This window comes from Pelophylax lessonae (genome assembly GCF_965119305.1).
Source record: "Pelophylax lessonae genome assembly, chromosome: 2".
Lineage (NCBI taxonomy): Eukaryota > Metazoa > Chordata > Amphibia > Anura > Ranidae > Pelophylax > Pelophylax lessonae.
The window spans coordinates 437,346,603-437,374,560 of NC_138769.1; the positions used below are offsets into that span (position 1 = coordinate 437,346,603).

Sequence of the window (27,958 nt, forward strand, 5' to 3'; positions counted from 1 at the left end):
ACCACTTTCTCTTAATACAGTGGTGTTCCTATTTAAGACTGCTGATTAGATAAAGGAGCAGCAGCACACTAATGATGTAACCTCTGTGCCCTCCCATCCTGTAGTCAAGTTCAAAGTGCTAGACAGACAGCAATGAGCAATGCAAAAGAGCTTTGATTGTCTGATACTGCCAGTCCTCCCCTTCACAGCCCAAATCCTGCTGTGCAGGGGACTACATAAGGCTAATATAAGGATAGATTTGAAGTTTTTATATTAGCTGCCTTTAAAAACACATTAAAAGATGATTACTAAAAATACATATCCAGATTAAAGGGGGGTTGTATATATGTACCTGAACTTCAGCTTTAATCTCAATGCTCTCAACACAATTATATGCATCCATTAATGTAGCAGTAGCTCAGCAACCAAGCCTCATTTCAGATATCTTTCCAAGGGTGATAGAGTTTACTTTATTATCTCATTCAACTTCATATATAAATCTATGTCCCAAAAGGATTATTTCTGCTCAGAAAATATTTTAGGTTAAGCTTAATTAGCAATAATCAGTCCTAACACTTTATAAAAGGTGTAGTAATTAATACACATGTTTCTCTTTCACTAATTACAAAGAACCTGTCTTTTATATCTGAAGTAAATTGAATGTGAAGGACAACTGGTAAACTTAATTATAGCTATAACCCAGTACCTTACTAGTGGAAGAACTTAATTATATCTATGCACAATGGAATGCTGGGCCCTAATGATATCCTTTCATAACCGTACACTAGCTTTTGGCACCCTCATGTGGCAACTGTGTTGTGTGTCAAGTTCCTAAATGTGAAAAGCTGACAAAATATAGACGGGTACAGCCAATTTCAATGTCATATACCTGGAGTTAAAAGCTGAAAAGAACATGCTGATGACGGATAAACGCATACTGGTTTATTCAACAAAACAGCACAACAATCATGTGCAAAGTGAAATACAAGATTTTAGTATACTGTACACAGACGAGTTAAGATATTTTTTTTTGGTTGCTACAGATTGCTGCACTGTGCACATCATCTCAACAGTCAACACTGGGATCCAAATAAGATAATGAAAACTAACCTGTTTATATACTTTGCTCCAATTAACATTACCATGCTACTCACTATATAAAAGCCCAGAGGAAGACTAGTGAAGATACTAGCTTCACCTGTAGACATCCAGAAGCAGGGGATTCCAACCAAGTCAGACAGAAGGGGAAAAAATATAAAAAATTGATCATTGGCGTCACGAATCAATTAAAATCAACAGCAGAGAAAAAATGACAGGCATTAGCAATTGATAGAATGATTGCGCTTTCATTGCATAAGCAAAAAGAGCAGTACAAACATACTGTATATACATTGGTAAAGACAGCCATGCGATGTCCGAAACAGATTACAATAGAAGCTGTAGAAAGATCTCAAGGTGGGTCTGGTTTACAGTCGAGGCAAAAAAAAATAAAAAATGTCATTCATTTGTGGAAAGTAGGTATAAATCCTCTGCTATCGCTAAGGTCTAGAGCAGGGGTCTCCAAACTATGGCCCTCCAGTAATTCAGGAACTACAATTCCCATCATGCCTAGTCATGTCTGTGTATAGTAGAGTTTTACAATGTCTTATGGGACGTGAAGTTCCGCAACAGCTGGAGGGCCATAGTTTGAAGATCCCTGGTCTAGAGCAGTGGTCCTCAACTTCGGTCCTCAGGGCCCACTAACAGGCCAGATTTTAAGTATTACCTTGGGGAGATGCAGACTAGAGTACTGCAATTACTGAGCAGCAAATTATATCACCTGGGATGTATTTCAGTTATCTTGCAAACCTGGCCTGTTAGTGGGCCCTGAGGACCAGAGTTGAGGACCACTGGTCTAGAGGATTCAAGGGTTATTTCCCATTCTGGAGTTCTCTCCCACCACACCGTTTCACTACTCCTGCTACATTCTTTTTGATGTACTATAAGGGATAATGACAAAGAGTAACCCCCCCCCCCCCCATAATGACTACATTGTTTAGCACACCTGGCAGGGATCATGCTTCTGGATTCTCTAAAAGAATCTGGACCGCTGACTAAATAAATGGATTTTTGTAAGAACTTACCGTAAAATCCTTTTCTCTTAAGCTCATTGACAGACGTAGTCTTCTTGATTCTCAAGAGCTGGGTTATGTTGTCTCCGCAGGAGTAGGACTAGGCAGAATGACAAAACGTTCTGGCTCCACCCTAGGGGCAGTCCCTGAGGGTATATCCTCCCTCTCTCTGCTACAGGGAATCAGTTCTGTTTAAAGCAGTACAGAGAATTTAACCCAACCCAACTCAATGATAGAGGGGCGGGTACTACGTCTGTCAATGAGCTTAAGAGAAAAGGATTTTACGGTAAGTTCTTACAAAAATCCATTTTTCTCTATCGCTCATTGACAGACGTAGTCTTCTTGATTCTCAAGAGCTGGGACATCCAGAAGCACTGCCACAAATGAGGGGTGGGATTGACAAAATCAAATCCAATCTAGAAGGCCCAACCGGTGCCAAACTAGAAGTTTTAAAGGCTCATTATAAACAAAGAATGAGGCTAAAGAAAAAATTTTCCAACGGACAAAAACCCTCGAGGTAGACCACTGGTCTCCTCAAATTGCGGCCTGCAAAACCTTGCGGCCAAATGAGGCATCAGACGATGCCATTACATCAACTTTATAATGTTTAGAGAAGGTATGCACCGACGACCAGGTAGCCGCCTTGCACACCTGGACCACTGACGCCTGATGGCGAAAGGCCCATGACGCACTAAGTGCCCGAGTGGAGTGCGCCTTAACAGGGAACGGGGGCTCCCGACCCTTAATAGAATAAGCCTGCACTACCGTCTGTCTGATCCATCTGGAAATGGTCGCGGCAGATGCAGGCAACCCCTTTTTGGGTCCATCTGGGATCACAAAAAGTGAATCCGTCTTGCGAAACGAGTCTGTCGTTTTCAAGTATACCCTGATCGCCCGGACCACATCCAAGGAGTGCAAAGCAAATTCCCGAGGATGACTGGGCTTAGGACACAGGGAAGGTAATACAATTTCTTAATTCAGATGAAATTCTGAAACCACTTTTGGTAGGAAGGATGGATTCGGACGAAGAACCACCTTATCTCTATGAACCACCAGATATGGTGAACGACAAGATAATGCGGCCAGTTCTGACACCCTGCGTGCAGAAGTAATAGCCACCAAGAAGGCCACCTTCTGGGACAACGTGGGTAGAGGAATCTCCCTAATATCTTCAAAGGGAGGTTTCTGAAGAACCGACAACACTAAATTAAGATCCCAGGGGGGTAACGGCGCGTGCACTGGCGGAGCCAGATGTCGCACCCCCTGGATGAAATTCCGCACCAAGGAATGAGTAGCCAAAGGCTTCTGAAAGAAGATGGCTAATGCTGAGACCTGACCCTTGATAGTACTCAAGGCCAGTTTCTGCTCAACCCCTTGTTGCAGAAAAGCCAATATTCGACTAATCGAATAAGACCGAGGACGGAACCCCAAAGGTTCACACCATGCAATGTAGGACTTCCATGTGCGATGATAAATCTTTCTGGAAGTCGCTTTCCTTGCTTCAACTAGAGTAGGAATAACTGAAGCTGACAAACCTTTGTCCTTCAGCACCTGGGTCTCAATAGCCAGGCCGTTAAAGCCAGCGATCGTAAAGCAGGATGGAAGATTGGTCCCTGAGACAGTAGATCCTCCCTGAGAGGAAGTCTCCATGGGACGTCCGCCACCAGTCTGACCATGTCGGCGTACCAAGCTCGACGAGGCCAGTCCGGAGCTACCAGGATTACTGGGATTCCTTCCTTCTCTACCCTGCGAAGAAGTCTTGGCAGGAACGCGAGAGGAGGGAAGGCATATATTAGCTGGTATTGCCCCCACGGGGCGATCAGTGCGTCTGCGGTTTCTGCTAGAGGATCGCGGGAGCGAGCCACGAATCTCTGAACTTTCCTGTTGAATCGTGATGCCAACAGATCCACATCCGGGGTGCCCCACCGTAGGCACAACTGGTGGAAAACGTCTGGATGGAGGGACCATTCCCCCTGATCCAGGGTCTGACGGCTGAGATAATCTGCCTGCCAATTCTCCACCCCCGGAATGAACACCGCAGAGATTGCTGGAACAAATCGTTCCGCCCAGCGAAGAATGCAAGCCACTTCTTTGGCCGCTCGGACACTCTTGGTGCCCCCCTGATGATTGACATAAGCCACGGCCGTGGCATTGTCCGACTGGATCCGAACCGGGCTGCCCTGGAGCTGCTCGGTCCAGTGAATCAGACAAAGTCTGATCGCTCTCAGTTCCAATACATTTATCGGTAACCTGGATTCTTCCGGGGACCAAAGTCCCTGGACAGATAACTGACCAAGAATTCCTCCCCATCCGGATAGACTGGCATCCGTGGTCACTATCGTCCAATATATTGGCAGAAATGACTTTCCCTGGCTGAGCATTGGAGACCGAAGCCACCAAACCAGAGACTCTCTGGTCTGTTTGCTCAATCGTATCTGATTGTCCAGGGATTCCGGATTCCGATTCCATCTGAGAAGAATCTCTTGCTGAAGAATTCGGGTATGGGACTGGGCAAATGGGACTGCTTCGAATGAAGCCACCATCAACCCCAGAACCCTCATGCACGTCCGAAGGGAAGACCAGCTGTTGGACAGTAACAACTGGACTGCTGATTGAATCTTTCGAAGTTTCCCTACCGGAAGGAAAACTCTCGTCCTGACTGTGTCTAGAATTAGACCCAGATATTCGAGCCTCTGGGTGGGAACCAGAAATGACTTTTGCTGGTTCACCAGCCACCCGAATTCCTGTAAAGAAATCATAGTAATTTCTATGTTTTGTAGCAAGGTCTGAGGAGACTCTGCATGAAGCAGAAGATCGTCTAGGTAACCTAGAATCGATATACCTCTTTGGCGCAGAAGTGCCAACATTGGGGCCAACACCTTTGTGAAGACCCGCGGAGCTGTGGCGAGACCGAAAGGTAACGCCACAAACTGATAGTGGTTCTCCTCTACGGAAAAGCGTAGAAAACGCTGATGTCCTGCGAAAATGGGAATGTGAAGATAGGCGTCCTTGATGTCTATGGACGCTAGGACATCCCCTGGATGCAGGAAGGCTGCTACCGTGCGAATGGACTCCATTCTGAATCTTCTTATGTTGACGAAAGAATTGAGTGCTCTTAAGTCCAGAATTGGACGCACTTTGCCCTCTTTCCTGGGTATTGTAAACAGGTTTGAATAAAACCCTTGAAACCGTTCTGTCCAAGGAACGTGGACTACCACTCCTTGTTGTAGTAAATCTGTGACTGCTCTCCGCAGATCTTCTAAACGATCTGCGGATAGACGGATATTGGAAGGGAAGAATCGCGCCGGTGGGAGAGATCGAAACTCGATCTTGTACCCTGACCTTATGACTTCGCAAACCCATTTGTCCGGGATTCTGGAAAGCCATGGATCCGGGAACCGGCGAAGACGTCCCCCCACCCCAGTTATGGGTGGGGGCGCACCTTCAGGCTTTGGATGGTTTATCTTCAGGTCTGGAGGGGGCGGGCTTTTGCTTGCCCGACCAACGACCCCTGACGCCTCCTGCAGGAGCTTTGGAGGACTTCGTTTTTTCACCCGCTGGACGAAAAAACCTCTTGTGAGCAGAAAAAGAAGGCCCTCGTCTTTGACGAGTTCCTCTACCTTTAAAATTTTGCGGTAAAAAGGTGCTTTTTCCACCGGTGAGATCCTTAATGATCTCATCTAAGTTGGCTCCAAATAGACACTCTCCTGAAAAGGGGATATTAGCCAATGCTTTTTTGGAACCTTGGTCGGCTAACCAACCTTTTAGCCACAGTGTACGCCTGAGAACCACTGCTGAGACTGATGCTCGCGCCATTAATGGAGTGGCGTCTAACGCCGCATCACATACAAACTGTAACCCCTGTATCATTTGTTCCAACAAATCTGATACCGCCTGAGGGACTTCTTCTAAGTCCCGGCGTAACCACTTGGTCCATTCAGTTACAGCCTGCGAAACCAGACCAATAGCAATTATTGGTCTGAAAGCTGATCCAATCAAGGAAAACATGGTGCGAGACATAGCTTCTATCTTGCGATCCACTGGATCTTTAAAAGACGGAGCGTCTTCTAAAGGAATAACCGTGGCTTTATTCAATCTAGCAATAGGTGAATCCACCACAGGTGGTTCTGTCCATTTCTTAATAAGGGTTTCCTCAAACGGATAACGCCTGTCAATGCGTTTAGAAATATTAAAAGTGCGTTTTGGCAGACGCCATTCTTCTTCGATTGGATTGCCAAAACATTTGGGCAATGGAAAAACCTTCGCCACTTTGATGCGCTTTTTAGTCCCAAAAGGGATCTCAGTTTCAGCTATTTCTGATGGAATACCCTGTAACCTTAAAGTCTCTTGAACAGATACAATGAGTGCGTTTACCAACGCTTCCTCTCGGGCTATGGCGGATGCCGAAACATCCTCCTCACTGTCTGAAGAGACAGGACCCGAGACACCAATACCAGATGAAGTACCTGCAACTGCAGAAATAGGCTCAGAGTCTGAATCCGAAGTTTCAGATAATAAGGGGTTAGGCGGGGGTCGCTTTCTTGCGCCCTGTCCCTGACAAGCCACTTCCACCCGGGACACAAAAGTTTCCATAATAGCTGACAAAGATTCAATTGTCAATGGGGTGCTGGAGGATCCCGCAGACCCCTCGAGGGGATCCGGAGGAAATACATGAGTGGCAGGGTCCATGTTAATACAGGACACCTTTGCCAGCAAAAACAAAAAAAACTTTTTCTTTTTTTTTTTTTTTTTTTGTGTGTCTCCCCCTAGCGCAATAGCGCCCCTCAGAGTACCTGCTTCTCGATCCCAGAGAGAGAGAGAGAGGGACCCCCAAGGCTCACCAACCGATGCAGTGCAGTTTCCAACAAACTGCAGTCAGCGTCTGTCTTACACAGACTGGAAGGAGCTGTTTGCTTTTTCCCGGGCAGAAGGCGTGGCTCCGCCCCCTGTGTACGCCTTCCGGCGTTCCCAGCCCTCCACGAGGTAGCTGGGCTCACAAAACATGGCCGCCCCCATAGAAGAGACATAAGACTCCAAAAACATGGCGGCCGGCGTGACCTGAGGACATACATGCATTCGGTCTACGGCAAAATGGCGGCGGACCGCCGATATCGTCTTCCCAGCACATCCACCTGCACTCTGCTAAGAGGTGACATATCGATCTACAGAGATACACTGCACATAAGGTAGGATTATACCTCCTATGTCTGCTGTAATGTTACAGTCTGCTGGGTAGAGTGTTAGCTCTTGAACCAAGTCCACTTCCCACAAACACATGCTGTATTACAAGGGGGACTTGTAAGTATCAGATATATACTGACCATATATGGAGGGGCCCATAATATATACTGCCTCATAATGAGGAAAAAAGGGAACGTTTACTCACCATACCGAACCGACAGGCACCCTCTCTTCACAATACCCTCTCCACCGGGGTGGGGGTTTGTGGACGCCTCGACTCTCTGGTACCTGGCGTCCAAGCGAGCTTTTAACTCGCAAAGTCAGTCCCTTTACTGGGACTCCGTCGCGGCCGACTCAGCGCACTGGTCTGCACGCGCTCTTAGGCAGAAACCGGGGTGACCACTGGATCTCAACATCCAGCCCGTCGCCCGGCCCCGCATACTTACTTGAATATGTCGCGGCCGACCAAGCGCAATGCCATGGTCTGCGCGCGCTCGTAGGCCGGCTGGGGTGACCACAAGTGTCGCCCAGTCCGGCATTTTTGCTTGAAGATCTCACAGGAAAAAAACACTGGAGAAAACTACCTAAAAAATGTCTTTTTCTTAAAGAAAAAAAGTCTTGCCAGGACCAAAAGATCCCAGCAAGGAACTTAGGTCCTTACTCCTGACTAGACAGAAAAAAACTGATTCCCTGTAGCAGAGAGAGGGAGGATATACCCTCAGGGACTGCCCCTAGGGTGGAGCCAGAACGTTTTGTCATTCTGCCTAGTCCTACTCCTGCGGAGACAACATAACCCAGCTCTTGAGAATCAAGAAGACTACGTCTGTCAATGAGCGATAGAGAAATATCAGTTTTGCATGGACTAAAGCCAGCAATAGATGGTTCGAATCTTGGTCGGTTCAGCAGGGAGCGGCCGAGATGCGAAACATCTATGGGTACGCCGATTGTACCAAAGTCAGTTCATCAAGCGACTTGAGTAAAACCAGCATGCTGGATTTTTACATGTGATTATTGCCAGTGACAATATCGGTTGGCAATAATCACAGAGTTCTCCTGCGCTACCTCCCCCCGCCGGGAGAACACAATAGTTCAACGGGAGGGATTCCCCCATCAACACTGACTGGGGAATATAGTGATATTTTTTCCTGCAACCCGTTACTATAGGAAAGAAGATTATACCTATGGCCGGCCTAAAGTAAAAAGTATACCCTCCTATCGTTTGCAGCCAAGAAACTGCCATCTTGGCCTCTGTTTAATCTACAACTGCCGTGATGCTGCACATGTGATAAGTTATGACACTAGCCATTGGATGGTTTTACAGTTTGGTTGAGAGCACAACCAATGGGGGTGTTACATTTCTGTTTTTTTAAACTGTTAAATGGATGTGTTTACTTCCGCTTTAACTGCTTTATATTGTTTCTCCACTAAACATTTTCTTGATCCCAGGATTTATCAAGCTTAGGCTCCAGTGTGGTGTTACCTACAACTGGAACTGTATACATGTGTATACATCATGTATCCTTATGTAAAAATACATCTACCAGTGTGGTTATGGTGGGAATCAGTGTGTGGTAAACACACAATATAACTGCATAACCACTCGTAAAACCCAAACTGCACTTAGAAACATGACAAAAATGGAGATATCTGCAACTAGATGGGAAAGTAGTCATATTCGTATAACTCAGTGGGTATTCATGTATGAAGCTGAACTGATTTATTTTTGTAGAGTAAGAGTCTGTCATAATGTGTGCAATATGACAGTCGATATTAACAGACAAATTAATTGTAAATTACAGCAGTAATAGGCGGAAGAGTGCAGATAATAAAGAAACAGTATTTAGATGTGCATAAACCAGAGCTCCAGTTCACTTACACAAGATCAAATCATTCTCTTAAGAGCAAAGAAAGGCTTGATCCCATGAGTCAGCCAATATATATCAGTGGAAAATAGCCTAAAACAAGGCTGCTTAGTGGATCTGAGCTATCTTTTCATTTTTTTTGTCTGTACAAACCTTTTAAAGCAATGTGCTGCACTATAGCAACAGTACTCTAACAGCATTAGTGCCATCAAGAGGTACAAGGGCTTTAGAACTACTTACTGTCTAATTGTTTTTGATTTTAATATGTATCTGGAATTTTATTATGTTCTTGTAAATTTGCTGTTGAAAGTAAATGGCCAGCCAGTATTTAAGGGAAGTCATGTGATATAGAACTGCAATTTAGGTTTACTGGTCCTTGACATACTCTGATATTACACACAAATAATAGTAAAATGTAGGACTTTTTTTGCATTCAGCAATGAATCTGTGGTTGCCAGTTAAGCAGCATATTAAAAAGGATTATGCCAGCCATGATTAGAAATGACAAAACACAAAATAAGGCTACATAAGTAAAACAAATCCCTTGTGTAAGTAGATTACTGAAAAATGAGTGCTATGCAAAAGTGCTTATCATTCAACACATTACTTCAATCTCTCTGGGTATTGTCTGACAATTTCTGGCAGATGGAACAAACATAACAGCAAGAACTGCAGAGTTTTGGATTGGGGTAAATGGGACTTGGGAGTGAAATTGAGCCCTGATGCATACTGGTTTATGGGAATAATTTTTCCTGCAACTTAGACTTAGGTCTTTTCTCTAATATTTGTCATGAAAATATATAAATTCTAAATTATACAAATTCTCACTTATAGGTACAGTCACCAGTGGTGTTCTAGTCTACAAAATGAAGATATCTTGATTGATATCACTTAAAAAATTGGTAAAATCAACAGCTCCCCATTAATCTGAAACTGCAAAACATGAACGATTCATGCTGTGAAATAGTGCAGGGATCTCAGCATATGCAAGTATCCCAATCTTTTGTTTCCTTGCAATCTATGCACCTACTGTCACTGATGATGGCCAGAACAAGGAACATCATCTCTGTTGAACTCTGTGACAACATTAATTTAGGTGCAGTGGGCTGCTCTTTTGGTTGCTAATAAAACACTGTTGTACAGTGCAAACTGTATCACTTATGAATAATTAGGAAATGAAGTGCCACATCAATATATTGAAGTACAAACCCAAGTTTATTATAAAAATTAAATGCTGCAAAACCAATGCTGTACCTCCTCTCCTGTGAAGGGGCTGTCCCTCCTCTCCCTCCATCATGGCTTTACAAAACATCCACAGTTGGATATTGTTGATATAAGTTTGCACAGCAATTCATCAACAACTGGTTTAAGCAGCATGTCTTAATTACTCATCCCTACCACAACCCAAGGTGAACATGGAATCCCTACAGTGTGTAGAAGCAGCCAGCCCAATATTCAGACTCTCTACATTTAGGCCTCCTTCACACAGAGCGTATCACTGCATACCCTTTGCGATAAGCGTGTCCCAAGCATCCTCATGCAGGCAGTGTCATTGATGCCTACTGGGACGCAGCGGCTACATGGACAATCCAAAATCCATGCGGGTGCATGTCCCTGAACTCACACTATCTGCATTCAGTGCCGTGCACCGACATACTTCCAGATGTCAAATTGGGAGCAGTTGCTGTGTCCATACAGCTCTTGCATCCCAATAGACATCAATGTGACTGCCTGCACAGGGGTATGCAGAACACCTGTCCATAAATGTGAGGGTAAACATGGCCCTCACACAGGGTACACATAGATCAGGCTTTTTCAAACCAGGGTTTTCAAAATGCCTAAAAAATATCCAAAAGTTGTATACAAGCCAGTGGGTGGATAAAGCCTGTCTTAGATACACAAAGCGTTATAATACACACATCAACATTGCATGTACAATCTCCAAGGTAGCCAAGGTCCCAAATGTAGCAAATAGGCATGCAGATGGTCGCATGGGGCTGCTGTGGCTGGGCTGATGCGTTTCAGGGGCGAACCCCCTTCCTCAGAGCCAGAGAAATTGCTGCTGAGTCACACTCCGGACGGCCAAAGGGTAAATGGGAGCTGGCCACACCTCTTCCTGCTCCGCCCCAACCGCAGGAGTGGGGTTGGGGCGGAGCAGAAAGAGGTGTGGCCAGCTCCCATTTACCCTTTGGCCGTCCGGAGTGTGACTCAGCAGCAATTTCTCTGGCTCTGGGGAAGGGGGTTCGCCCCTGAAACGCGTCAGCCCAGCCACAGCAGCCCCATGCGACCATCTGCATACCTATTTGCTACATTTGGGACCTTGGCTACCTTGGAGATTGTACATGCAATGTTGATGTGTGTATTAACACACTAGTCTTGTGAGTATTCTGTACACCTTTTAATATTTTAATAAATGGTTTTAGTGGTGATGCACTAGGTCGGTGCGCCCTCTTTTCTTTTTTTGTCTTTTCTCCCAGTTGGCTCTGGATACCCTTGATCCTGAGGGGGCAGCAGGACCAGTAGCTTTTTAACACTTGAGTTTGAAGTGCACCTCTCTCTACTCCGTCAGATTCTACTTGAGCGCAGGAGGTTTGCTTTATTAGTTACACAAAGCCACAGGTTTTCATTATGCACCATTACATGTTCTTGTTTGCCCCTTCCGCACCCCTCTCCATAAGCACTGGAGTCACATTAGCTGGGCAAGGAAGAGAAACTGAAGGAGAAGATAAACATTGGAATACTAATCAGTACCAGTGTGCAAAAGTGTATTTGGTTTGGAAGAATTAATCACCTCTAATGTTGGGCATCCTAGGTGTGTGGATTCTGTTATATTATGTAAAACTAATCATTACATTTTTTGTATTTTAGAATGTGGTGCCCTGAGTGTGCATAATTTTAAAAGGGAGCCTTGGCTGAAAAAAGGTTGAAAAATACTGACATAGATACACCCTGTGTGAGTGAGACCTTAAAATCTTACCGCACTGAGTTTTTCCAGCGTGAATAGGTGGCGAGTGGTATTATTGATTTTTACTTTTAGTGAAAAACCTTATGTCAAAAAGGATCAGTAGAGTCAGACTTTGGAACTATATGAAACCTTGATTTTCCTCTAAATGTCAAACTCCTTATTGGTCTATGATGCGGACATTAAAAAAAGAAACCATAAACATGTGCAAAGCCTGATCTTTACAGCAAGTCATAATGTATGTACAACTACAGATGCCATAGTAGATCTACTAACCATCTCGACATGTTTGTCACTGAAAGTGACTTCAGCTCATACATTTTGTTCATCATGTATACGCCCCTTTCTAACCAATGACACAACAAAGCTCCTAGTTCACTCCCTGGTCATCTCGTGCCTCGACTACTGCAATTCCCTTCTCATTGGCTTACCTCTACATAGGCTATCCCCCCTTCAATCCATCATGAATGCTGCTGCCAGACTCATCCACCTTACCAATCACTCAGTGTCCGCTACTCCTCTCTGTCAAGCCCTCCACTTGCTTCTGCTCACCTAACAAATTAAATTCAAAATACTAACAACAACTTACAAAGCCATCCACAGTTTAGCCCCCAGCTACATCACCAGCCTAGTCTCAAAATACCAACCTAATCACTCTCTTTGTTTCTCTCAAAACCTTCTGCTCTCTAGCTCCCTCGTCACCTCCTCCCATGCTCGCCTCCAGGACATTACCAGAGCCTCTCCAATCCTATAGAACTCCCTATCCAGATCTGTTCGATTATCTCCTACTCTATTAGCTTTTAGACGGTCCTTGAAAACCCTCCTCTTCAGAGAAGCCTATCCTACCAACCCCTAACAACTATACTTCCATTTTCTCCATCAGTCCATCCCCCACAGTTATTGGCTTTTGTTTCACTTGACCCTCCCTTCTAGATTGTAAGCTCTAACGAGCAGGGCCCTCTAATTCCTCCTGTATTGAATTGTATTGTAACTGTATGGTCTTCACTCACACTGTAAAGCGCTGCGCAAACTGTTGGCGCTATATAAATCCTGTATAATAATAATCATATCCACATGTGTTTTTGTTAGGTTCCCTTTGAAATGTTGTTTAATCATTCTATGCCCCAATTAACATAATAAAGTGCATTCAGCAGTTTCAAATCACAAATGCAAGTGCAAGAAGTCAGATGGGAGCTTTAAATGTCTGATAACTTGGGTGATTTTTAATGGCGTTTATCTCCTAGGTGCTCTTATCAATGGACTTCAAAACAGTCTCTTAAAATCTGCTAAAAGATAACACAAAAAAGTGAAACATACAATATATATTTTATATATATATATATATATATATATATATATATATATATATATATATATATATATATATATATATATATATATGTATGAAGTCCCAATCAATCAAAAATCCCACAATCTGTGTTGAGGACTTCTCTGTGATTTTTAATTTTCATATACAATGTGAGGGCACACCCACCACAATATGTAAATGAGTGGCCCTCACCTTATAATGGATGAATGGCCCTCACCTCATAAGTTGGACCTCACTGAACTTTAAAGAGACCAAAAAGTGCTTATTGTATGCCACAACGCACACTCAAGGTGATCCAGTTGAAACTTATCTAGGCACTTCTACAAATGCAGGTCTTCTTTAGTTAGGCACTCAAAGGACAAGAGCAAGAAAAAAGTCCATAGCGTAAAGCCATATGTTTTATTAAATGACTGTGGTTCTACCCAATGTGATGACATCACGAAACTCCTTTCGCGCAACGTCGGCGCCATCTTGAACTACTGGTTCGATAGCCCTACTATTGTATTTGAGCTCTCTTAAAGCAAAAGGTTTTTGAGTTTAACTTTAAACATTTTATTTTAATAAAACATATGGATTTAGATGGAGCCGACGTTACATGAGAGGAATTTCGTGATGTCATCACATTGGGTGGAACCACAGTGTTTTAATTAAACACATGGCTTTAGGCTTTGGACTTTTTTCTTGCTCTTGGCCTTTGAGTGCCTTACTAAAGAAGACCTGCATATGAAGAAGTGACTAGATTAAGAGGATTGTAAAGGCAAAAGTTTTTTTGTTATCTTAATGCATTCTCTGCAGTAAGATAAAAAACCTTCTGTGTGCAGCATCCCCTCCCAGCCCTCCTGATACTTACCTGAGCCCACCTTTATCCAGCGATGTTGCAAGAGTGTCTCATCTGCCTGGGACTCCCCTCCCCATTGGCTGAGACAGCAGCGCTACGCGATTGGCTCCCATTGCGGTCAAAGTAAGTCAGACAATCAGAAGAAAGAGGGGGCGGGGCCAGTTCGCGGCTCTGCGTCTGAATGGACACAGGGAGCTGTGACTCTGCTCGGCTGCCCCCACAGAAAGCAGCTTGCATTTAACAGGAGGGAGGGGCCAGGAGCACAGAAGAGGGACAAGAGAAGAGGAGGAACCGGGCTGCTCTGTGCAAAACAAACTGCACAGAGCAGGTAAATATAACATGTTTGTTATTTTAAAAAAACAAACAAACAAAAAACAAGACTTTACAATTACTTTAAAGCTTCAACAGGAGCACCACCTGGAGTGTGTTTTGTGGATATCATAAGCGCTTTTTGACCTCCTAAAAGTTGGACCTCACTGAATTTTAAAGAGGAGGGCACACCAATTTACTTATTGTGGTGGTGGTGGTATGCAGATTGAAAATCAAAGAGAAGTCATCAACAAACTTTGTGGGATTTTTGAATGATTGGGACTTCATATATACAATATGTAGCTCACTTTTTTAGGTTATCTGTTAGTGGATCTTAAGAGACTGTTTATAAGTCGATTGATAAGAGCGCCTGCATTATTATTTTTTTTTTTTTTTTTTAGCATATCACGTGATATTATGAAAACATGTGTTATATATAATGACATGCGTTATACACATGCACAGGAATGGTGTCACCATTTGTTTGGCTTAGCGTTTGGTTTGAAGGGGTGGTGATAACACAATTGTTTTGGTGTTGGTTCTGCAGTACTTTTTTGTTTTGAGTAATATTTTTGTGCAGTAGTGTGGGGACTTTTCACAAATAAATGACAGAAAAATTAGCGCTATGCAAATGTGCCCATCATTCAACACATTACTCCAATCTGTCTGGGTATTTGATGACAATTTCTAACAGATGGAACAATAGAATCAGCAAGAACTGCTGAATTTTGGATCGGGGTAAGTTGTACTATTGGTCTATCCCTATGTATGGGAAAAAATGTTTCCTGCAACTGCTACTGTGAAATGCCAGCTTAGTACTACTGCTAGCACCAGGCACAGAATGCAGTACACACAGGACACAGTGATCCTAACTTTATTTTCTTCTAATTAAAGCAGCAGAGTGGAGCCCATACTAACACATGAATTCTCAGACAGACATTTAAAGCGGAGTTCCAGCCACAAAATCGACAGTCGATTTTGGGCCATCCGCTTGCTATAGCTCACCTGAAACAGAAATGGATAATTACGATTATGTTTTTCTGCAATTACAAGGTAAGTAAAAAAAAAAAAAAAACAATCGCCTTTTTTCCCCACTTCCTCCCTTGGCGGCCGCGGCCCGCGCCGTCACTTCCGCTTTGCAATGATTCCTGGGAGCTGAACGTCATCGCTCCCAGGAATCAATGCGCTTGCACCGGCCCCGACGTCAGTTCCGGTGCAGGCGTGTCATACCTTGCTAAACAGTTTCTGGGCATGCCCAGAAGCTGTGCAGGGATGACACTGCTGACCCGGAAGTGACGGCGGGGCAGGCGCAGTGCATCGCGGGACCGCAGAGGACGTAAGAAGACGCAGAAGAGGATCGCGCTGGCTTCAAGCTGCCTACACCTGAGATGGCAGCGCTGGAGAAGAAATTTTAAAAGTAAGTATTTCTTCTTGCAGGTAAGTGCGAACTGGGACAGATCAGAGGCTAGCCATTGTGGAATGTACTAGCCCTGACTGTCCCGGGGGTATGTATGTTGAAATTTTTTTTTGTGGCTGGAACTCCGCTTTAAGGCAGGACTGTAAGGCTGCAAGTCAGAGCCTATCTTAAGACTTAGGTCTTCTTTCTCGAATATTTACCATATAAAAATATTTAAAATCTCAAATATATAAAAAGCTTACTTCTAGGTACAGTCACCAGTCATGTTATAGTCTAATAAAATGAACATATCTTGCTTGATATCACTTGCAAATGGGTAAGATCAACAGCTCCCCATTAATTTGCAACTGCAGTTTATGCAAGTAGTGTGGGGACTTTTCACATATAGATACTTTAAAGGTTGTGTCTACACACATCTATGTCTCTATAAAGAGATGGCACATGTCTGCAGTATCACAAAGGGTGGATGTATATTTAAAATATGCTATTTTAATACAGCACTAAAATGCTTTGGGATTGATTTATTAAAGGCAAAAAGACTGTGCCCTTTGCAGTTGTACTCACTCCCCAGAGCTTAGTAAATATGGCGAAGCTTCACTTTGTAAAGGATACCCAATCAAGTGCAAGAGAAAAAAAAAACTTTTGCTTGTACACGATTGTATGGTGGAAAATCACCACATTCGCTAAGCTATAGGGAAAATGAGTGCAACTGCACTTGCAAAGTGTACAGTCAGTGTCTTTAGTAAATCAACCCCACTGTGTTTTAAATTGCCATTATTTACTACAGGAAATTATGTTTTAGTATTTTTTGAAACAAAGACAGGCATATAATAAAAACTTCTAGGTGAGCTTTTTTTCTTGATGGATGATTACACTAACACCAGACCCCATCCTTAGAGACTTTTATGCAAGATGTAATATAAGAAACTAGTACATTATGACCAGCAACAAACACTGTTAATGCTCAGTAAGCTAAGAAATATATATACTAAGCATACATGGATAACCTCAGAAAAAAAAAAAGAAGATACCGTTTCCGTTGGTTGTAGGTTCTGAGCTTTCCCAACCCATTGATTTCTTAACTGCCTTTTTCCATCGAGCATAGCGATATTCGCTTTCTGAAAGAGAACATTTAGAGAGATCATTAAGAGTTTTGTTTCTGGTCCCTCGGCGCGGGTCCGGGTCAATGGTGCTCTTTCGGACGCCTTCTCCGTGTCGAATGGCACGAGACAGGGCTGCCCTTTGTCCCCCCTGATATACATTCTCACCTTGGAGCCCCTTCTCCGCCAAATCCACAACGACCCGAATATCAAGGGTGTTTCCATAAAGGACAAAACTTACAAACTAGCTGCCTACGCGGATGACATTCTCCTTTTCCTTACTGACCCTCTGACCTCCGTCCCTAATCTTCTTTCGGCCCTGAAATCTTTTCAAGCTCTTTCCAATCTCAAAATCAATTATTCCAAGTCCCGCGCCCTTAACATCTCCCTTCCAACTTCGCTCTTGCGGCTCTGCCAAACCAACTTCCCCTTCCAGTGGGATCCCCATGCCATCACATATCTCGGGGTCCAGCTACCACGCCAACTTTCAGACTTATACGCCAAGAACCACTTGACAATCCTACAATCTGTTAAATCGGACCTCCAATCGTGGTCTAAAGGACCCTTCTCTTGGTTTGGCAGGGTCGCAATAGTGAAGATGAATATTCTTCCCCGCCTACTTTACATCCTCCATGCTCTCCCCATTCATGTTCCTCCGTCATTCTTCAAGTCCTACCAACGTATATGTTCGGACTTCGTATGGCGATCCCAAAGGTCGAGACTCCGGTGGGACACGCTCACTCGCCCCAAAGCAGAAGGGGGGGTCGGCTTGCCACACCTGCTTAAGTATCACTGGGCCTGTCATCTTACCCGGATAATTGACTGGCACGCGCATGCAGGTTCTAAGGATTGGGTGTCCTTGGAGTCTGCAGTGTCTGCCGTCCCTGCGCATCATCTCCCTTGGGTGACGCCGTCCAAGACTCCACGCTCCATCCTGACTCACCCCGTTACGGGTGCAACCCTGCGCCTCTTCCATACGATACGCCGCAAGTTGGACCTTTCTCCGAAACTTAGTCCACTGCTACCTCTATACGCCTCCCCAGAATTCCCGCCCGATCTCCCTTTCGTCCCGCCTATGGGGCCATCCACAGAAATGCCCTTTCAAGCGCGTCACTTCTTTGCCGACTCTCACCCTCTCACACACCAAGCCCTTCGCCTTAAATACCCGTCTGCTGACATTCCGTTCTACAGCTTTCTACAGATTAGACATTTTTTACACAGCGCACAACCGGTAGCAGACTGGACTCGCCCTCTTACTTCCTTCGAAAAACTCTGTGAGGCGACGGGGCCACATCGCCATCTGATATCAATACTCTACACAATGCTTTTTCCGACCGCCCATGCACACACGGAGGCGCTTCGGTCTAGGTGGGAGAGAGACCTTGGCAGGGACATTTCTGAGGATGACTGGACGAGAATTTACTATCACATGCATAAGGGATCACTGAACGTTCTTGCGCAAGAAACCGGCTATAAACTCTATACTAAGTGGTACAGAACCCCAGAATTATTGCACAGGTTCTCAGCAGCTAACTCTCCTACATGTTGGAGGTGTGGCCTACACCCAGGCTCCCTCTTGCATGTCTGGTGGGAATGTCCTGTCGTCCAGCCATTCTGGAGGGAGGTACACTCCCTGATTCCCCGGATCACCACCTATACTCCCGACTTTACTCCGGCACAATACCTGCTGCATCTCACGTCTTTGCCCTACTCTAGCTACAAAAAGTCCCTCACGCTGCACCTTATCAATGCAGCAAGGATGTGTGTGCCTTGTCACTGGCGTTCTACCTCCCCCCCCACAGTTGCGGAGTGGCTGAAGAGGGTTCAGAGGGTGGCAGAAATGGAGGACACTATTGCGCAGGCTAAGGATACCCACCACAAATATTACACGACCTGGGCTTCCTGGATACATTTTACGACTCTCCCTGACTTTCAAACACTGACCACTGCATCTTAGATGCTAGTTAAGTCCTGCCGGTTGCGGGATGCTTCGGACGTCTTTTCCCATCTACCGCTGCTTACTTCTTTGGTTGAGACCCCTCGCCGGCACCACGGCCATCAAACCCACCTTCGGAGTATTTTTCCTCACGCTGTCCCTTTCTTCTCTTTTTCTTCCTATCTAATATCCTCTCCTCGTGTTTTTTCCCTACACCTCCCTCTGTTCACCCCTTCCTTTCCCCCCTTACCCTGATGCTCCCCTGCTCCCCCCAAGCTGCAGACCCGATCCCGCCCGCGGGCTGGAACACTTCCCTTCACTAGTCCCTCGTGTGGGTTTCTTCGGAATTACCCACCCCAAGACGGCCTACACGCGTTTGCCGGTTGCCCCCTATGCCCGGATACAGCGTGTTCCCCCATGGGGGTGTCCGGACATGTGGGGGGAACCGCATGTGCCCTTGACGTAGCCTTATCCGTATCATACGCAATCGTGATAAACGTTGCAACGGTTTCTTATTTACGTGTTCCCCCCACGGCCCTGAACTATGAATATGGGGACCAAGATTGTCATCTCCTTACTAAACGGTTTACAATGCCTGCCTTGTGATGATCTTGTTTATTCCTATACTCCACTGTCTGATTATATCGTGGTTTGCTCATACAACCCTATTCACAGTATGTAATGTTGCTGTTTCCCTTGTTTTTTTTTTTTTTTTTTCATTTGATGCACTTCATATGCCTACAAGTGTTGTTTAATTTTTTTTACTTGTTATGTCATTCCATTTTAACTCAATAAAATGTCTTTAAAAAAAAAAAAAAAAATTAAGAGTTTTGTTGGTATTCTTGCAAAGACAGCAAAAACTGTCTGGGCTTTTCACCTTCTGGATTAATCTGTGGCTCAAAGCGTTCACAAGTTACTGCAGTCAAGTCACTGGGGTTAAGACTCCAGACACCCACTCCTTCAGCAGCTCCTGCAGCCATGGCAGCTCCTAATGCGGTTGTTTCAGGCATTGAAGGTTTTACTGAGAAAAGAAAAAAAAAAAGGTCACTCTCACATCATCTACACTTTCAGAGAGTGAGAACTGCTTTTTTTTCTGAATTCTTAAGACTTCTATGAAAAAATGCAACTTTTAAAGCTGAGGCATAGGACATGAATATTTAATATAAAGCAAGTATACTGCTGAATTCTTCAAAAATCTCTCTGTCCACAAAGCTGTCTGACCGCAGAATAGAATATTAGGCTGGGCTTGTAATATAGATTTAGTGAGTAAACACCTCTCTTGTTTCCCCCATCAAATCTGACATACAGTGAAGTTGGCTTTCCATTTATAATGTATGGGCATTATTGGGAGATATAACACAATAGCTATGCTCTACCCACTCAGTAACAAATATTGTATGCACCCGACTTTCCCATACTTCATGGCTAAGCTTCACTAACTGCTATACCCCTGTCCAGTGACGGTGCCCTTACCTGCCACTGTGCCAGTCAGAATGGACATTGAATTTAGAGTTGGCAAACTTTAGCTTAAATTCAAGGAGGGTCAGGCACTATTTACAAAGGGAACATTTATAAAATGAATAGGCATCATGAGGTGTCTGCTCCTAGGCAGTACTTTAAATCCCTACAGCTTTATCCACATCACTTACCTGTAATAAATTATTGCCCATGTTGTTCAGGCAGCTAGATCCTTTGGAAATCTTCACTGTAGGAATGCCTGTCCTCCTGTTTCTGAACTTTCAATGGTACAATAGTTACCAGCTTCAGGTCTTTGGCCAGAACAACAGTAAAGATGGTCTGATGGGGGACACACCCTTCCTTCCTCCTCCACCATTAAAAAGTGTTCTTTCATCAATTACGCTACTTATAACATGATCTGTGAAGGGGGGAGGAGTCTGAAAAGAACTTCTCAATGGAGAAGGCAGCAGGAGAGGGCGTGCCCCTTTCGGTCCATCTATACTGCTGTTTTGCCTGATGATCTGAAGCGGATAACCACTGGCTGACCAGCTGGCAGGTCAAGTCGTTCCTGCAAAACAATGTACCTGTACATCACTTTGCGGGAGCTTGAGTGGGGGGCATGCCCATTCGCCACAGGGGAACCTGATCTGCAGGTCCAGCGGCCTCCATTGCCATCGGGCACCAGCGATCGCTCCCTGTGGAGACAGAACGGTGGTCTGCAGTTATAAACACGGCAGACCGCTGTTCTGTCAGCAACGAACACAGGGCACCTGTGTTCCTCCTATTTAGGAACACAGATCCCTGTGTTTATTGCATAAGCCCATCCCCCACACAGTTAGAAAGCACCCCCTAGGGACACATTTAATCCTTTGATTGCCCCCTTTTGTCATTAGTACAGTAACTACATATGTTTAGCACTGATTACTGTAGTAATATCACTGGTCCCCCCCAATAGTGTCAAAAATGTCAGTTAGGTGTCTGATCTATAACAAATACTACAACCTTCTCAATGCACAGAATTAATCACACTCAGCAGCGCTTATATATGTTCGCACATAACTCATAATCATAATAAATTGTCCATATAACATGCACATTCAGAGTCAATAATGTCCTTATATTACTCTGATCATCAGTGAGTCTATCTCAATCAAGTGTCATGGGATCCAAACATATGGGTTCAACAAATTATGGTACTCCCAGTGCTTGGATGAATCTAGTGCATCCTTCACCACACATCCAGTGCACCCCTGAGCCTTTCAGTGTAGTGGCAGCTCGGTGTGCGGAGTGTGTAGTGCTGTGTCGGGATGCTGTGTGTGTCGGAGTGCTCTCCTGTGCAGTGCGGGCTGAGCTCCACAAACATGCCGGGCGGTATCAGTCTCTTCCTTCTCTTCTGCTGGTCGGTTCACATGTGATTTGGTTATCGGAGTGGAAACAGGAAGTTACAGGTCGGAGCAAGTGTGGGATTATAAGCCAGAGGAATGGAGAGGAGCTTTTCTGAAGCAAATATCCAAAAGCTTATGATTGACCATTGATCCGGTGAGTGTCAATTTCTCAGGGGTGCACTGGATGTGTGGTGAAGGACAAACTAGATTCATCCAAGCACTGGGAGTACCATCATTTGTTGAACCCAAATGTGTGGATCTCATGACACTTGATTGAGATAGACTCACTGGTGATCAGAGTAATATAAGGACATTATGGACTCTGAATGTGCATGTTATATGGACAATTTATTATGATTATAGGTTATGTGCGAACATATATAAGCACTGCTGAGTGTGATTAATTCTGTGCATTGAGAAGGTTGCAGTATTTGTTACATTTGTTCTATTTCTGATTTATTTACAGTAGCTGCTATCAGAGACAAGCAATTATAATATAACGCTTAATAAGAGTATTTCATTTTGATCACTAGCGCTGGGCAAGTGTTTGAGGGTCTTGCATCACCAACTACTTTCTATATAGGTGTCTGATCTGTTCACGGCAATATCGCAGTCCTGCTAGAAATCGCTAATCCCCACCATTACTAGTAAAAAAAAAAAAAAAACTATATATTTTAGATATATATATATATATATATATATATATATATATATATATATATATATATATATATATATATATATATATAAAAATAATATGACAAATCTTTCCCCTAGTTTGTAGATGTGATAACTTTTGCGCAAATCAATCAATATACACTTATTGGGATTTTTTTTACCAAAAATATGTGGCAAAATACAGATTGGTCTAAAACGATAAAAAAAATTAGATTTTTAATTTTTTTTTTTTTTTAATTGGGAATGTTTTATAGCAGAAAGTAAAATCCATATTTTTTTTTTCACAATTGTCGCAATTTTTTGGTTTATAGCGTAAAAAATAATAAAAAAAAAAAAATCGCACAGGTGATCAAATACCACCAAAAGAAAGCTCTATTTGTGGAAAAAAAAAAGGACAACAATTTTATTTGGGTTCAGCGTCACACGACTGCGCAATTGTCAGTTAAAATAACGCAATGCCGAATCGCAAAAAATGGCCTGGTCATTAGGGGGAAATCTTCCGGTCCAGAAGTGGTTAACCAGCGCACGGTTGGTAGATGAGAACAGGCATCCCTGCAGTGAAGATTTCACTAGGATTCAGCTGCCTGAACAACGCATCAAAGACAGATACTTTATTACAGGTAAGTGATATGGCTAAACCTGCAAAGATTTTTCTCTAAATAAATGTCTGCTTTAAAATAATAGGAATATAGAACTGCACATCCTGTTTATGTCCTAAGTGAAGAAATATTAATTTTAGTAAACCCAGAAAATATTGAAAACAGTCTAATGGAGCCAAACAATCGCTTATTGGAGATTGTTTTTGCAGCAATACGTTTTGTATATTCTAATGTTCTATAACCAGGTATAAGATGGCTGTCATTTATGATAACATATGTACTAAAACCAATCAAGCAAAAAGTGTTTTTTTTTTTTGTTTTTTTTTTTTTTTAAACCTATTCCTCCTTTTGAAACTCAAATTTATCAATGATTACATTTAGTATGATAGGCCTAAAAGTAATACTACTAAAAACATATTTCCTTCTACTACCAGCACTGCCGATTACCAACCTGATCGTATGAGAAGGCAAGAAGTAATAGATAAATACATACACAGAGCACAAACCTTGAATTGCTTACCCACAGGGATGCATAGGATATCAGCCTGTAACTGCATAAGGATCTTATTGTTAGTCATGCCCCCATCAACTTGTAGCTGGCTTAGAGGAATTCCACAGTCTTGGTTCATTGCATCCAGAATCTGATGTGAGACAATAAAATAGGGGTTGCTGAGTCTTTAAGACAAACATGCTGGTTTTGGCAAGAAGAACTACTGCCTGGGTTAAAGAAATTAGCTGCATCATTTAAAGCCGTTTTTACATTTTGTTCACATTAAAACTCTGTAAATAGAATATCCTCTTTGGACCTAATGGGAGGAGATTTACTAAAACTGGAGCACTCAGAATCTGGTACAGCTGTGCATGGTAGCCAAGCAGCTTCTAAGTTCAGCTGGTTCAATTAAAGAATATGTAAAACCCAACACTTCATATTTCTGATCTGTACCTGCTGTACCATATACTTGTATGAAAAAGTATCCTGTTCTCTTGGTATTGCTTCCTTTGTGTGAAATCCCTGGTGTCCCGGTCAGTCCCTCTGTTTTCCTATTAATAACTGACCACACTAAGCAGGAGGACACACACCGTGGCCAGTTTTCTAGCTGTGCTAGGAATTCAGTCTGCTCTCCTCCAATGACCAGACTTGTCCTGACACACTCCCCCTGTACAGCCTTTCATTGGGAAGATCGGCATTGCTGCTGTTTCTATTGCCCCAGATCTTATGCAGCGAAGAACAGAGGTTGTGTGATCACTTATAAAAAAAGGGAAAAAAAAAAAAGTTATGTTTTTTTTTTTTTTATATCTCTGCACAAATGTTTTGCCTTTCATTTCTATTTTAAACGAAATGGGTTGTTTTACAAGATTACAGTTTACGGACACTGTAAGCTTTGACAATAAAACCTGGAAGAGGACTGGTTTCTATGGAGAGCTGCACTAGATTGAGCATGCTCCAGTTTTAGTAAATCCCCCTGCCTTAAAGCGGAGTTCCAGTCTGTAAAAAAATAAATAAATAAGGGTCAGCAGCTACAAATACTGGATAGATAGAAGGACACTTACCTGTCCAGGTATCCCACGATGTCGGCACCCCTAGCCGATTCATCAATCAGCTTTAGGTGAAGGCGCTGGCATCTTCACTAAATGAAACAGGAAGTGAAGCCTTGCGGCTTCACAGCCTGTTTCCTACTGTGCATGCACGAGTTGCGCTGCGCTTTCCGAATAGTAGTAGAGATGAGGAGTTCGTATACATTCACAAAAGCAACTGTGCTGCTAGATTTAAGAGATGTAAAACTTGAAGAACTAAAGAATCTTCAGCATCCAACCTACGTTCTGGTGTGTCTGATGCCTCGTCCCCCTACACTAAGTATTCTTTTTTTTTTCTTTTACAGCTTGCGCTCTTTTAATTATAGCATCAGAGTCACTTTAAGAACATCTATGTTTACTGTTTATTTGCCAAATAATCTCATTTAAATCTAAAGCCCCTTTCACACAAGCGGACAGTTCAGATCCGCCTGTCCATTTTTCAGGCGGATCTGAACAGACGCCCAGTGCATCTCTACAGGGCATTGGATGTCAGCGGAGACATGTCCGCTGACATCCGATCTGTCCAATCCTGACGGATGGAAACCCTATTTTCTGTCAGTCTGGTCCGTTTTCATCCGATTCTCCCATAGAGAAGAATGGGGACCTGACAGTGCTGTCTTCGCACACAGCTCGGAGACACAGCTGCCATCCGCCTGCTCAGTGGGGGATCAGCGGATTGATCCCCCGTTGAGAAAAACTGAGTCCGCCAACAGACTACCGTGTGTGAAAGGGGCCTAAGAAAGAAAAAGCAACATAAACTACCGGGCTGTGCAGTATGGAAGAGACGCGACTACAAATCCTTTGTACAAACACAAAATGAAAAATCCTTACACAGAAAATATTAGTATTTCAACTTTGTATTAATCTCTCCAACTGGAGTAGAATTTCAACAATTACAAATGAGAAGTGATAAAGCAAAAAAAAAGGGAGTATTCACAGCAATCTAAGGGGAAAGGGTCTGCTTTCTGGCTGCACAGCTAAAGCGTATTATGGATCGGCAAATGCTCTTTCACATAATATTTACCCAGTTGCAGGATCAATTCCATTCTTTTCTTTTTTTTTTAGTTCTTACAATATTGATAAATGTTGAATCATTATTGATGTGTTTTAAATGCTACCATAATGCTATCTAACTAGGGATTTCTCTTTTTTTTTTTAGTTTGTTACAGCCAATTCTTTCCTTTTCATTCCACACATGAAAATTAAATCACAAAACAACAAATTGCCTTTGCTTTAGATTTGGCTTCTACAGAATTAACCATAATTACACAAGTTTCATGTATGTAAATGGGCAGATCGAAACAAAACCGCACAGAAAGATCTAAAGGTTAGGTTACGAAGTGTACAATGAGGCGAAAGGTGCAACAGATGATTTTCACTCTTTACTGTCAGTGGGGGGCAAATCAACTAAAATTTCTGTCACTGGGTAACCCTAAGAAATGTAAATCTTGGGTAGGTAGGGAACTTTTTGGATATATGCATACATAATAGATGCAGTTTTCAATGAACCACCATGCCGCTGTTGAGTACTGTGGTAGTTCATTGATGCTTCCTGTTCGTGTGTAACTGCTTGGCCGTATGATGGACAGGGCAGACAGCTCACACATTGACAGTCTGCAGGAGACCTGCATGGCATCACCGATCTGCTGATCGTGGGTGCAATACTTTCCAGGCTCCCATTAAAAAAATATTAAATGCTAATTATTTTTACCTGCAAAAAGATGTGCATGTATTATTTTTTTAAACGTTGAACTTATCCTAAAAGTATTCAAGGTAACGGGAGCTAGAGGTCCTCAGCCAGTGTTCCCAGAGCCTCGCAAAGGAGAAATCAATTTTTGAGCAATTGGAATTTTGTGTCAAGAAAAGGTTTACAAGCTTTTTTTGGCCATACCAGATATTTAGCCTGGAAAGTGAAGTTGAATGTATTAACCACCTTTTACCAATATAAAAACAGTTTTGGGTATCTCCACAGCCTATGCCACTGCACCAGTGTATGGTCTGAGAATGGGTCCAAGGATTTCATCCCGATACCTAATGGCAGTCAGGGTGTCATTGTCTAGCCTGAAAAGGTCTGTGCGTCCCTCCATGGATATACCTGCCCAGCCCATCACTGACCCACCACCAAACTGGTCATGTTAAATGATGCTACAGGCAGCATAACATTCTCCATGGCTTCTCCAGACCCTTTAAAGTCTGTCACACGTGCTCAGGGTGAAGCTGCTCTCATCTGCGAAAAGCACAGGGTGCCAGTGGCAAACCTGCCAATTCTGGTGTTCACTGGCAAATGCCAAATCAAGCTCCATCGGGCCGGGCAGTGAGCACAGAGCCCTCTAGGACGTCAGGTCCCCAGGCCACCCTCAAGAAGTCTGTTTGATTGTTTGGTCAGAGACAGTCACTCCAGTGGCCTGCTGGAGCTCATTTGTAGGGCTCTTGCAGTGCTCATTCTGTTCCTCCTTGCACAAAGGAGCAGATACCAGTCCTGCTGAGGTTAAATACCTTCTATGGCCCTCTAGGATCTTCTACGACCCTGTCCGGCTCTCCTAGAGTAACTGTCTCCTGGAATCTCCTCCATGCTCTTGAGACGGTGCTGGGAGACACAGTAAAACTTCTGCCAATGGCACGTAATGATGTGCCTTCCTGGAGAAGTTGGACTGCCTGTGCAACCTCTATAGGGTCCAGGTATCGCCTCATGTTACCATTAGTGACACTGAACCTAGCCAATTGCAAAACTAGTGAAAAAGAGTTAGAAAAGAGGAGTACAGAAAAAAAGATCAGTGGCCTCCACCTGGAAAAGCATTCCTGTTTTGGAGGTTGTCTCATTGTTGCCCGTCTAGTGCACCTGTTGTTAATTTAAAAAAAAAAAAAAAAAAAAAAACTGATTAACAACCCCCTCTACTACTTAACTGACCAGATCAATATCCCAGGAGTTTACTTGACGTTATATACTCTGATTAAAAAGTGTTCCTTTATTTTTTTTTTGAGCAGTGTATATCTACACACACACACACACAAAAGCTTGGTGGGATGCTAGCGAGGTAGTAGAAGCTGTTACTGGGATAAGTGGCCACCTGTATTCTGTGTGACAACATCAGTCCTTAGGTTGTAGTTGCAAAGCTTTTATTTTGGCCAGAAGGGAATTTACAGTTTGGGCCTACTCATATCACCTGCTTGAGGATGTCAGACTATGGGTCCCCCTCCTGTAAGTACTGGCCTCTATGAACTATATGGACTGTTTGTA

The 27,958-nt window shown here is 43.5% G+C and overlaps 1 protein-coding gene across 1 annotated transcript in view; it reads right to left on the reverse strand.

Annotated features, from left to right (window-relative positions):
- Nucleotides 1–27,958, reverse strand: part of LOC309547216 (glycerol kinase-like) — a 132,426-nt gene that overhangs the window by 13,899 nt on the left and 90,569 nt on the right. Inside the window, exons 16-18 of the mRNA XM_082247022.1 lie at nt 23,666–23,786; nt 19,903–20,046; nt 17,021–17,107 (exon numbers count right to left, since the gene is read on the reverse strand). Coding sequence (XP_082103148.1) covers nt 17,021–17,107; nt 19,903–20,046; nt 23,666–23,786 — 352 coding nt within the window. The remainder of the gene's footprint in view (nt 1–17,020; nt 17,108–19,902; nt 20,047–23,665; nt 23,787–27,958) is intronic.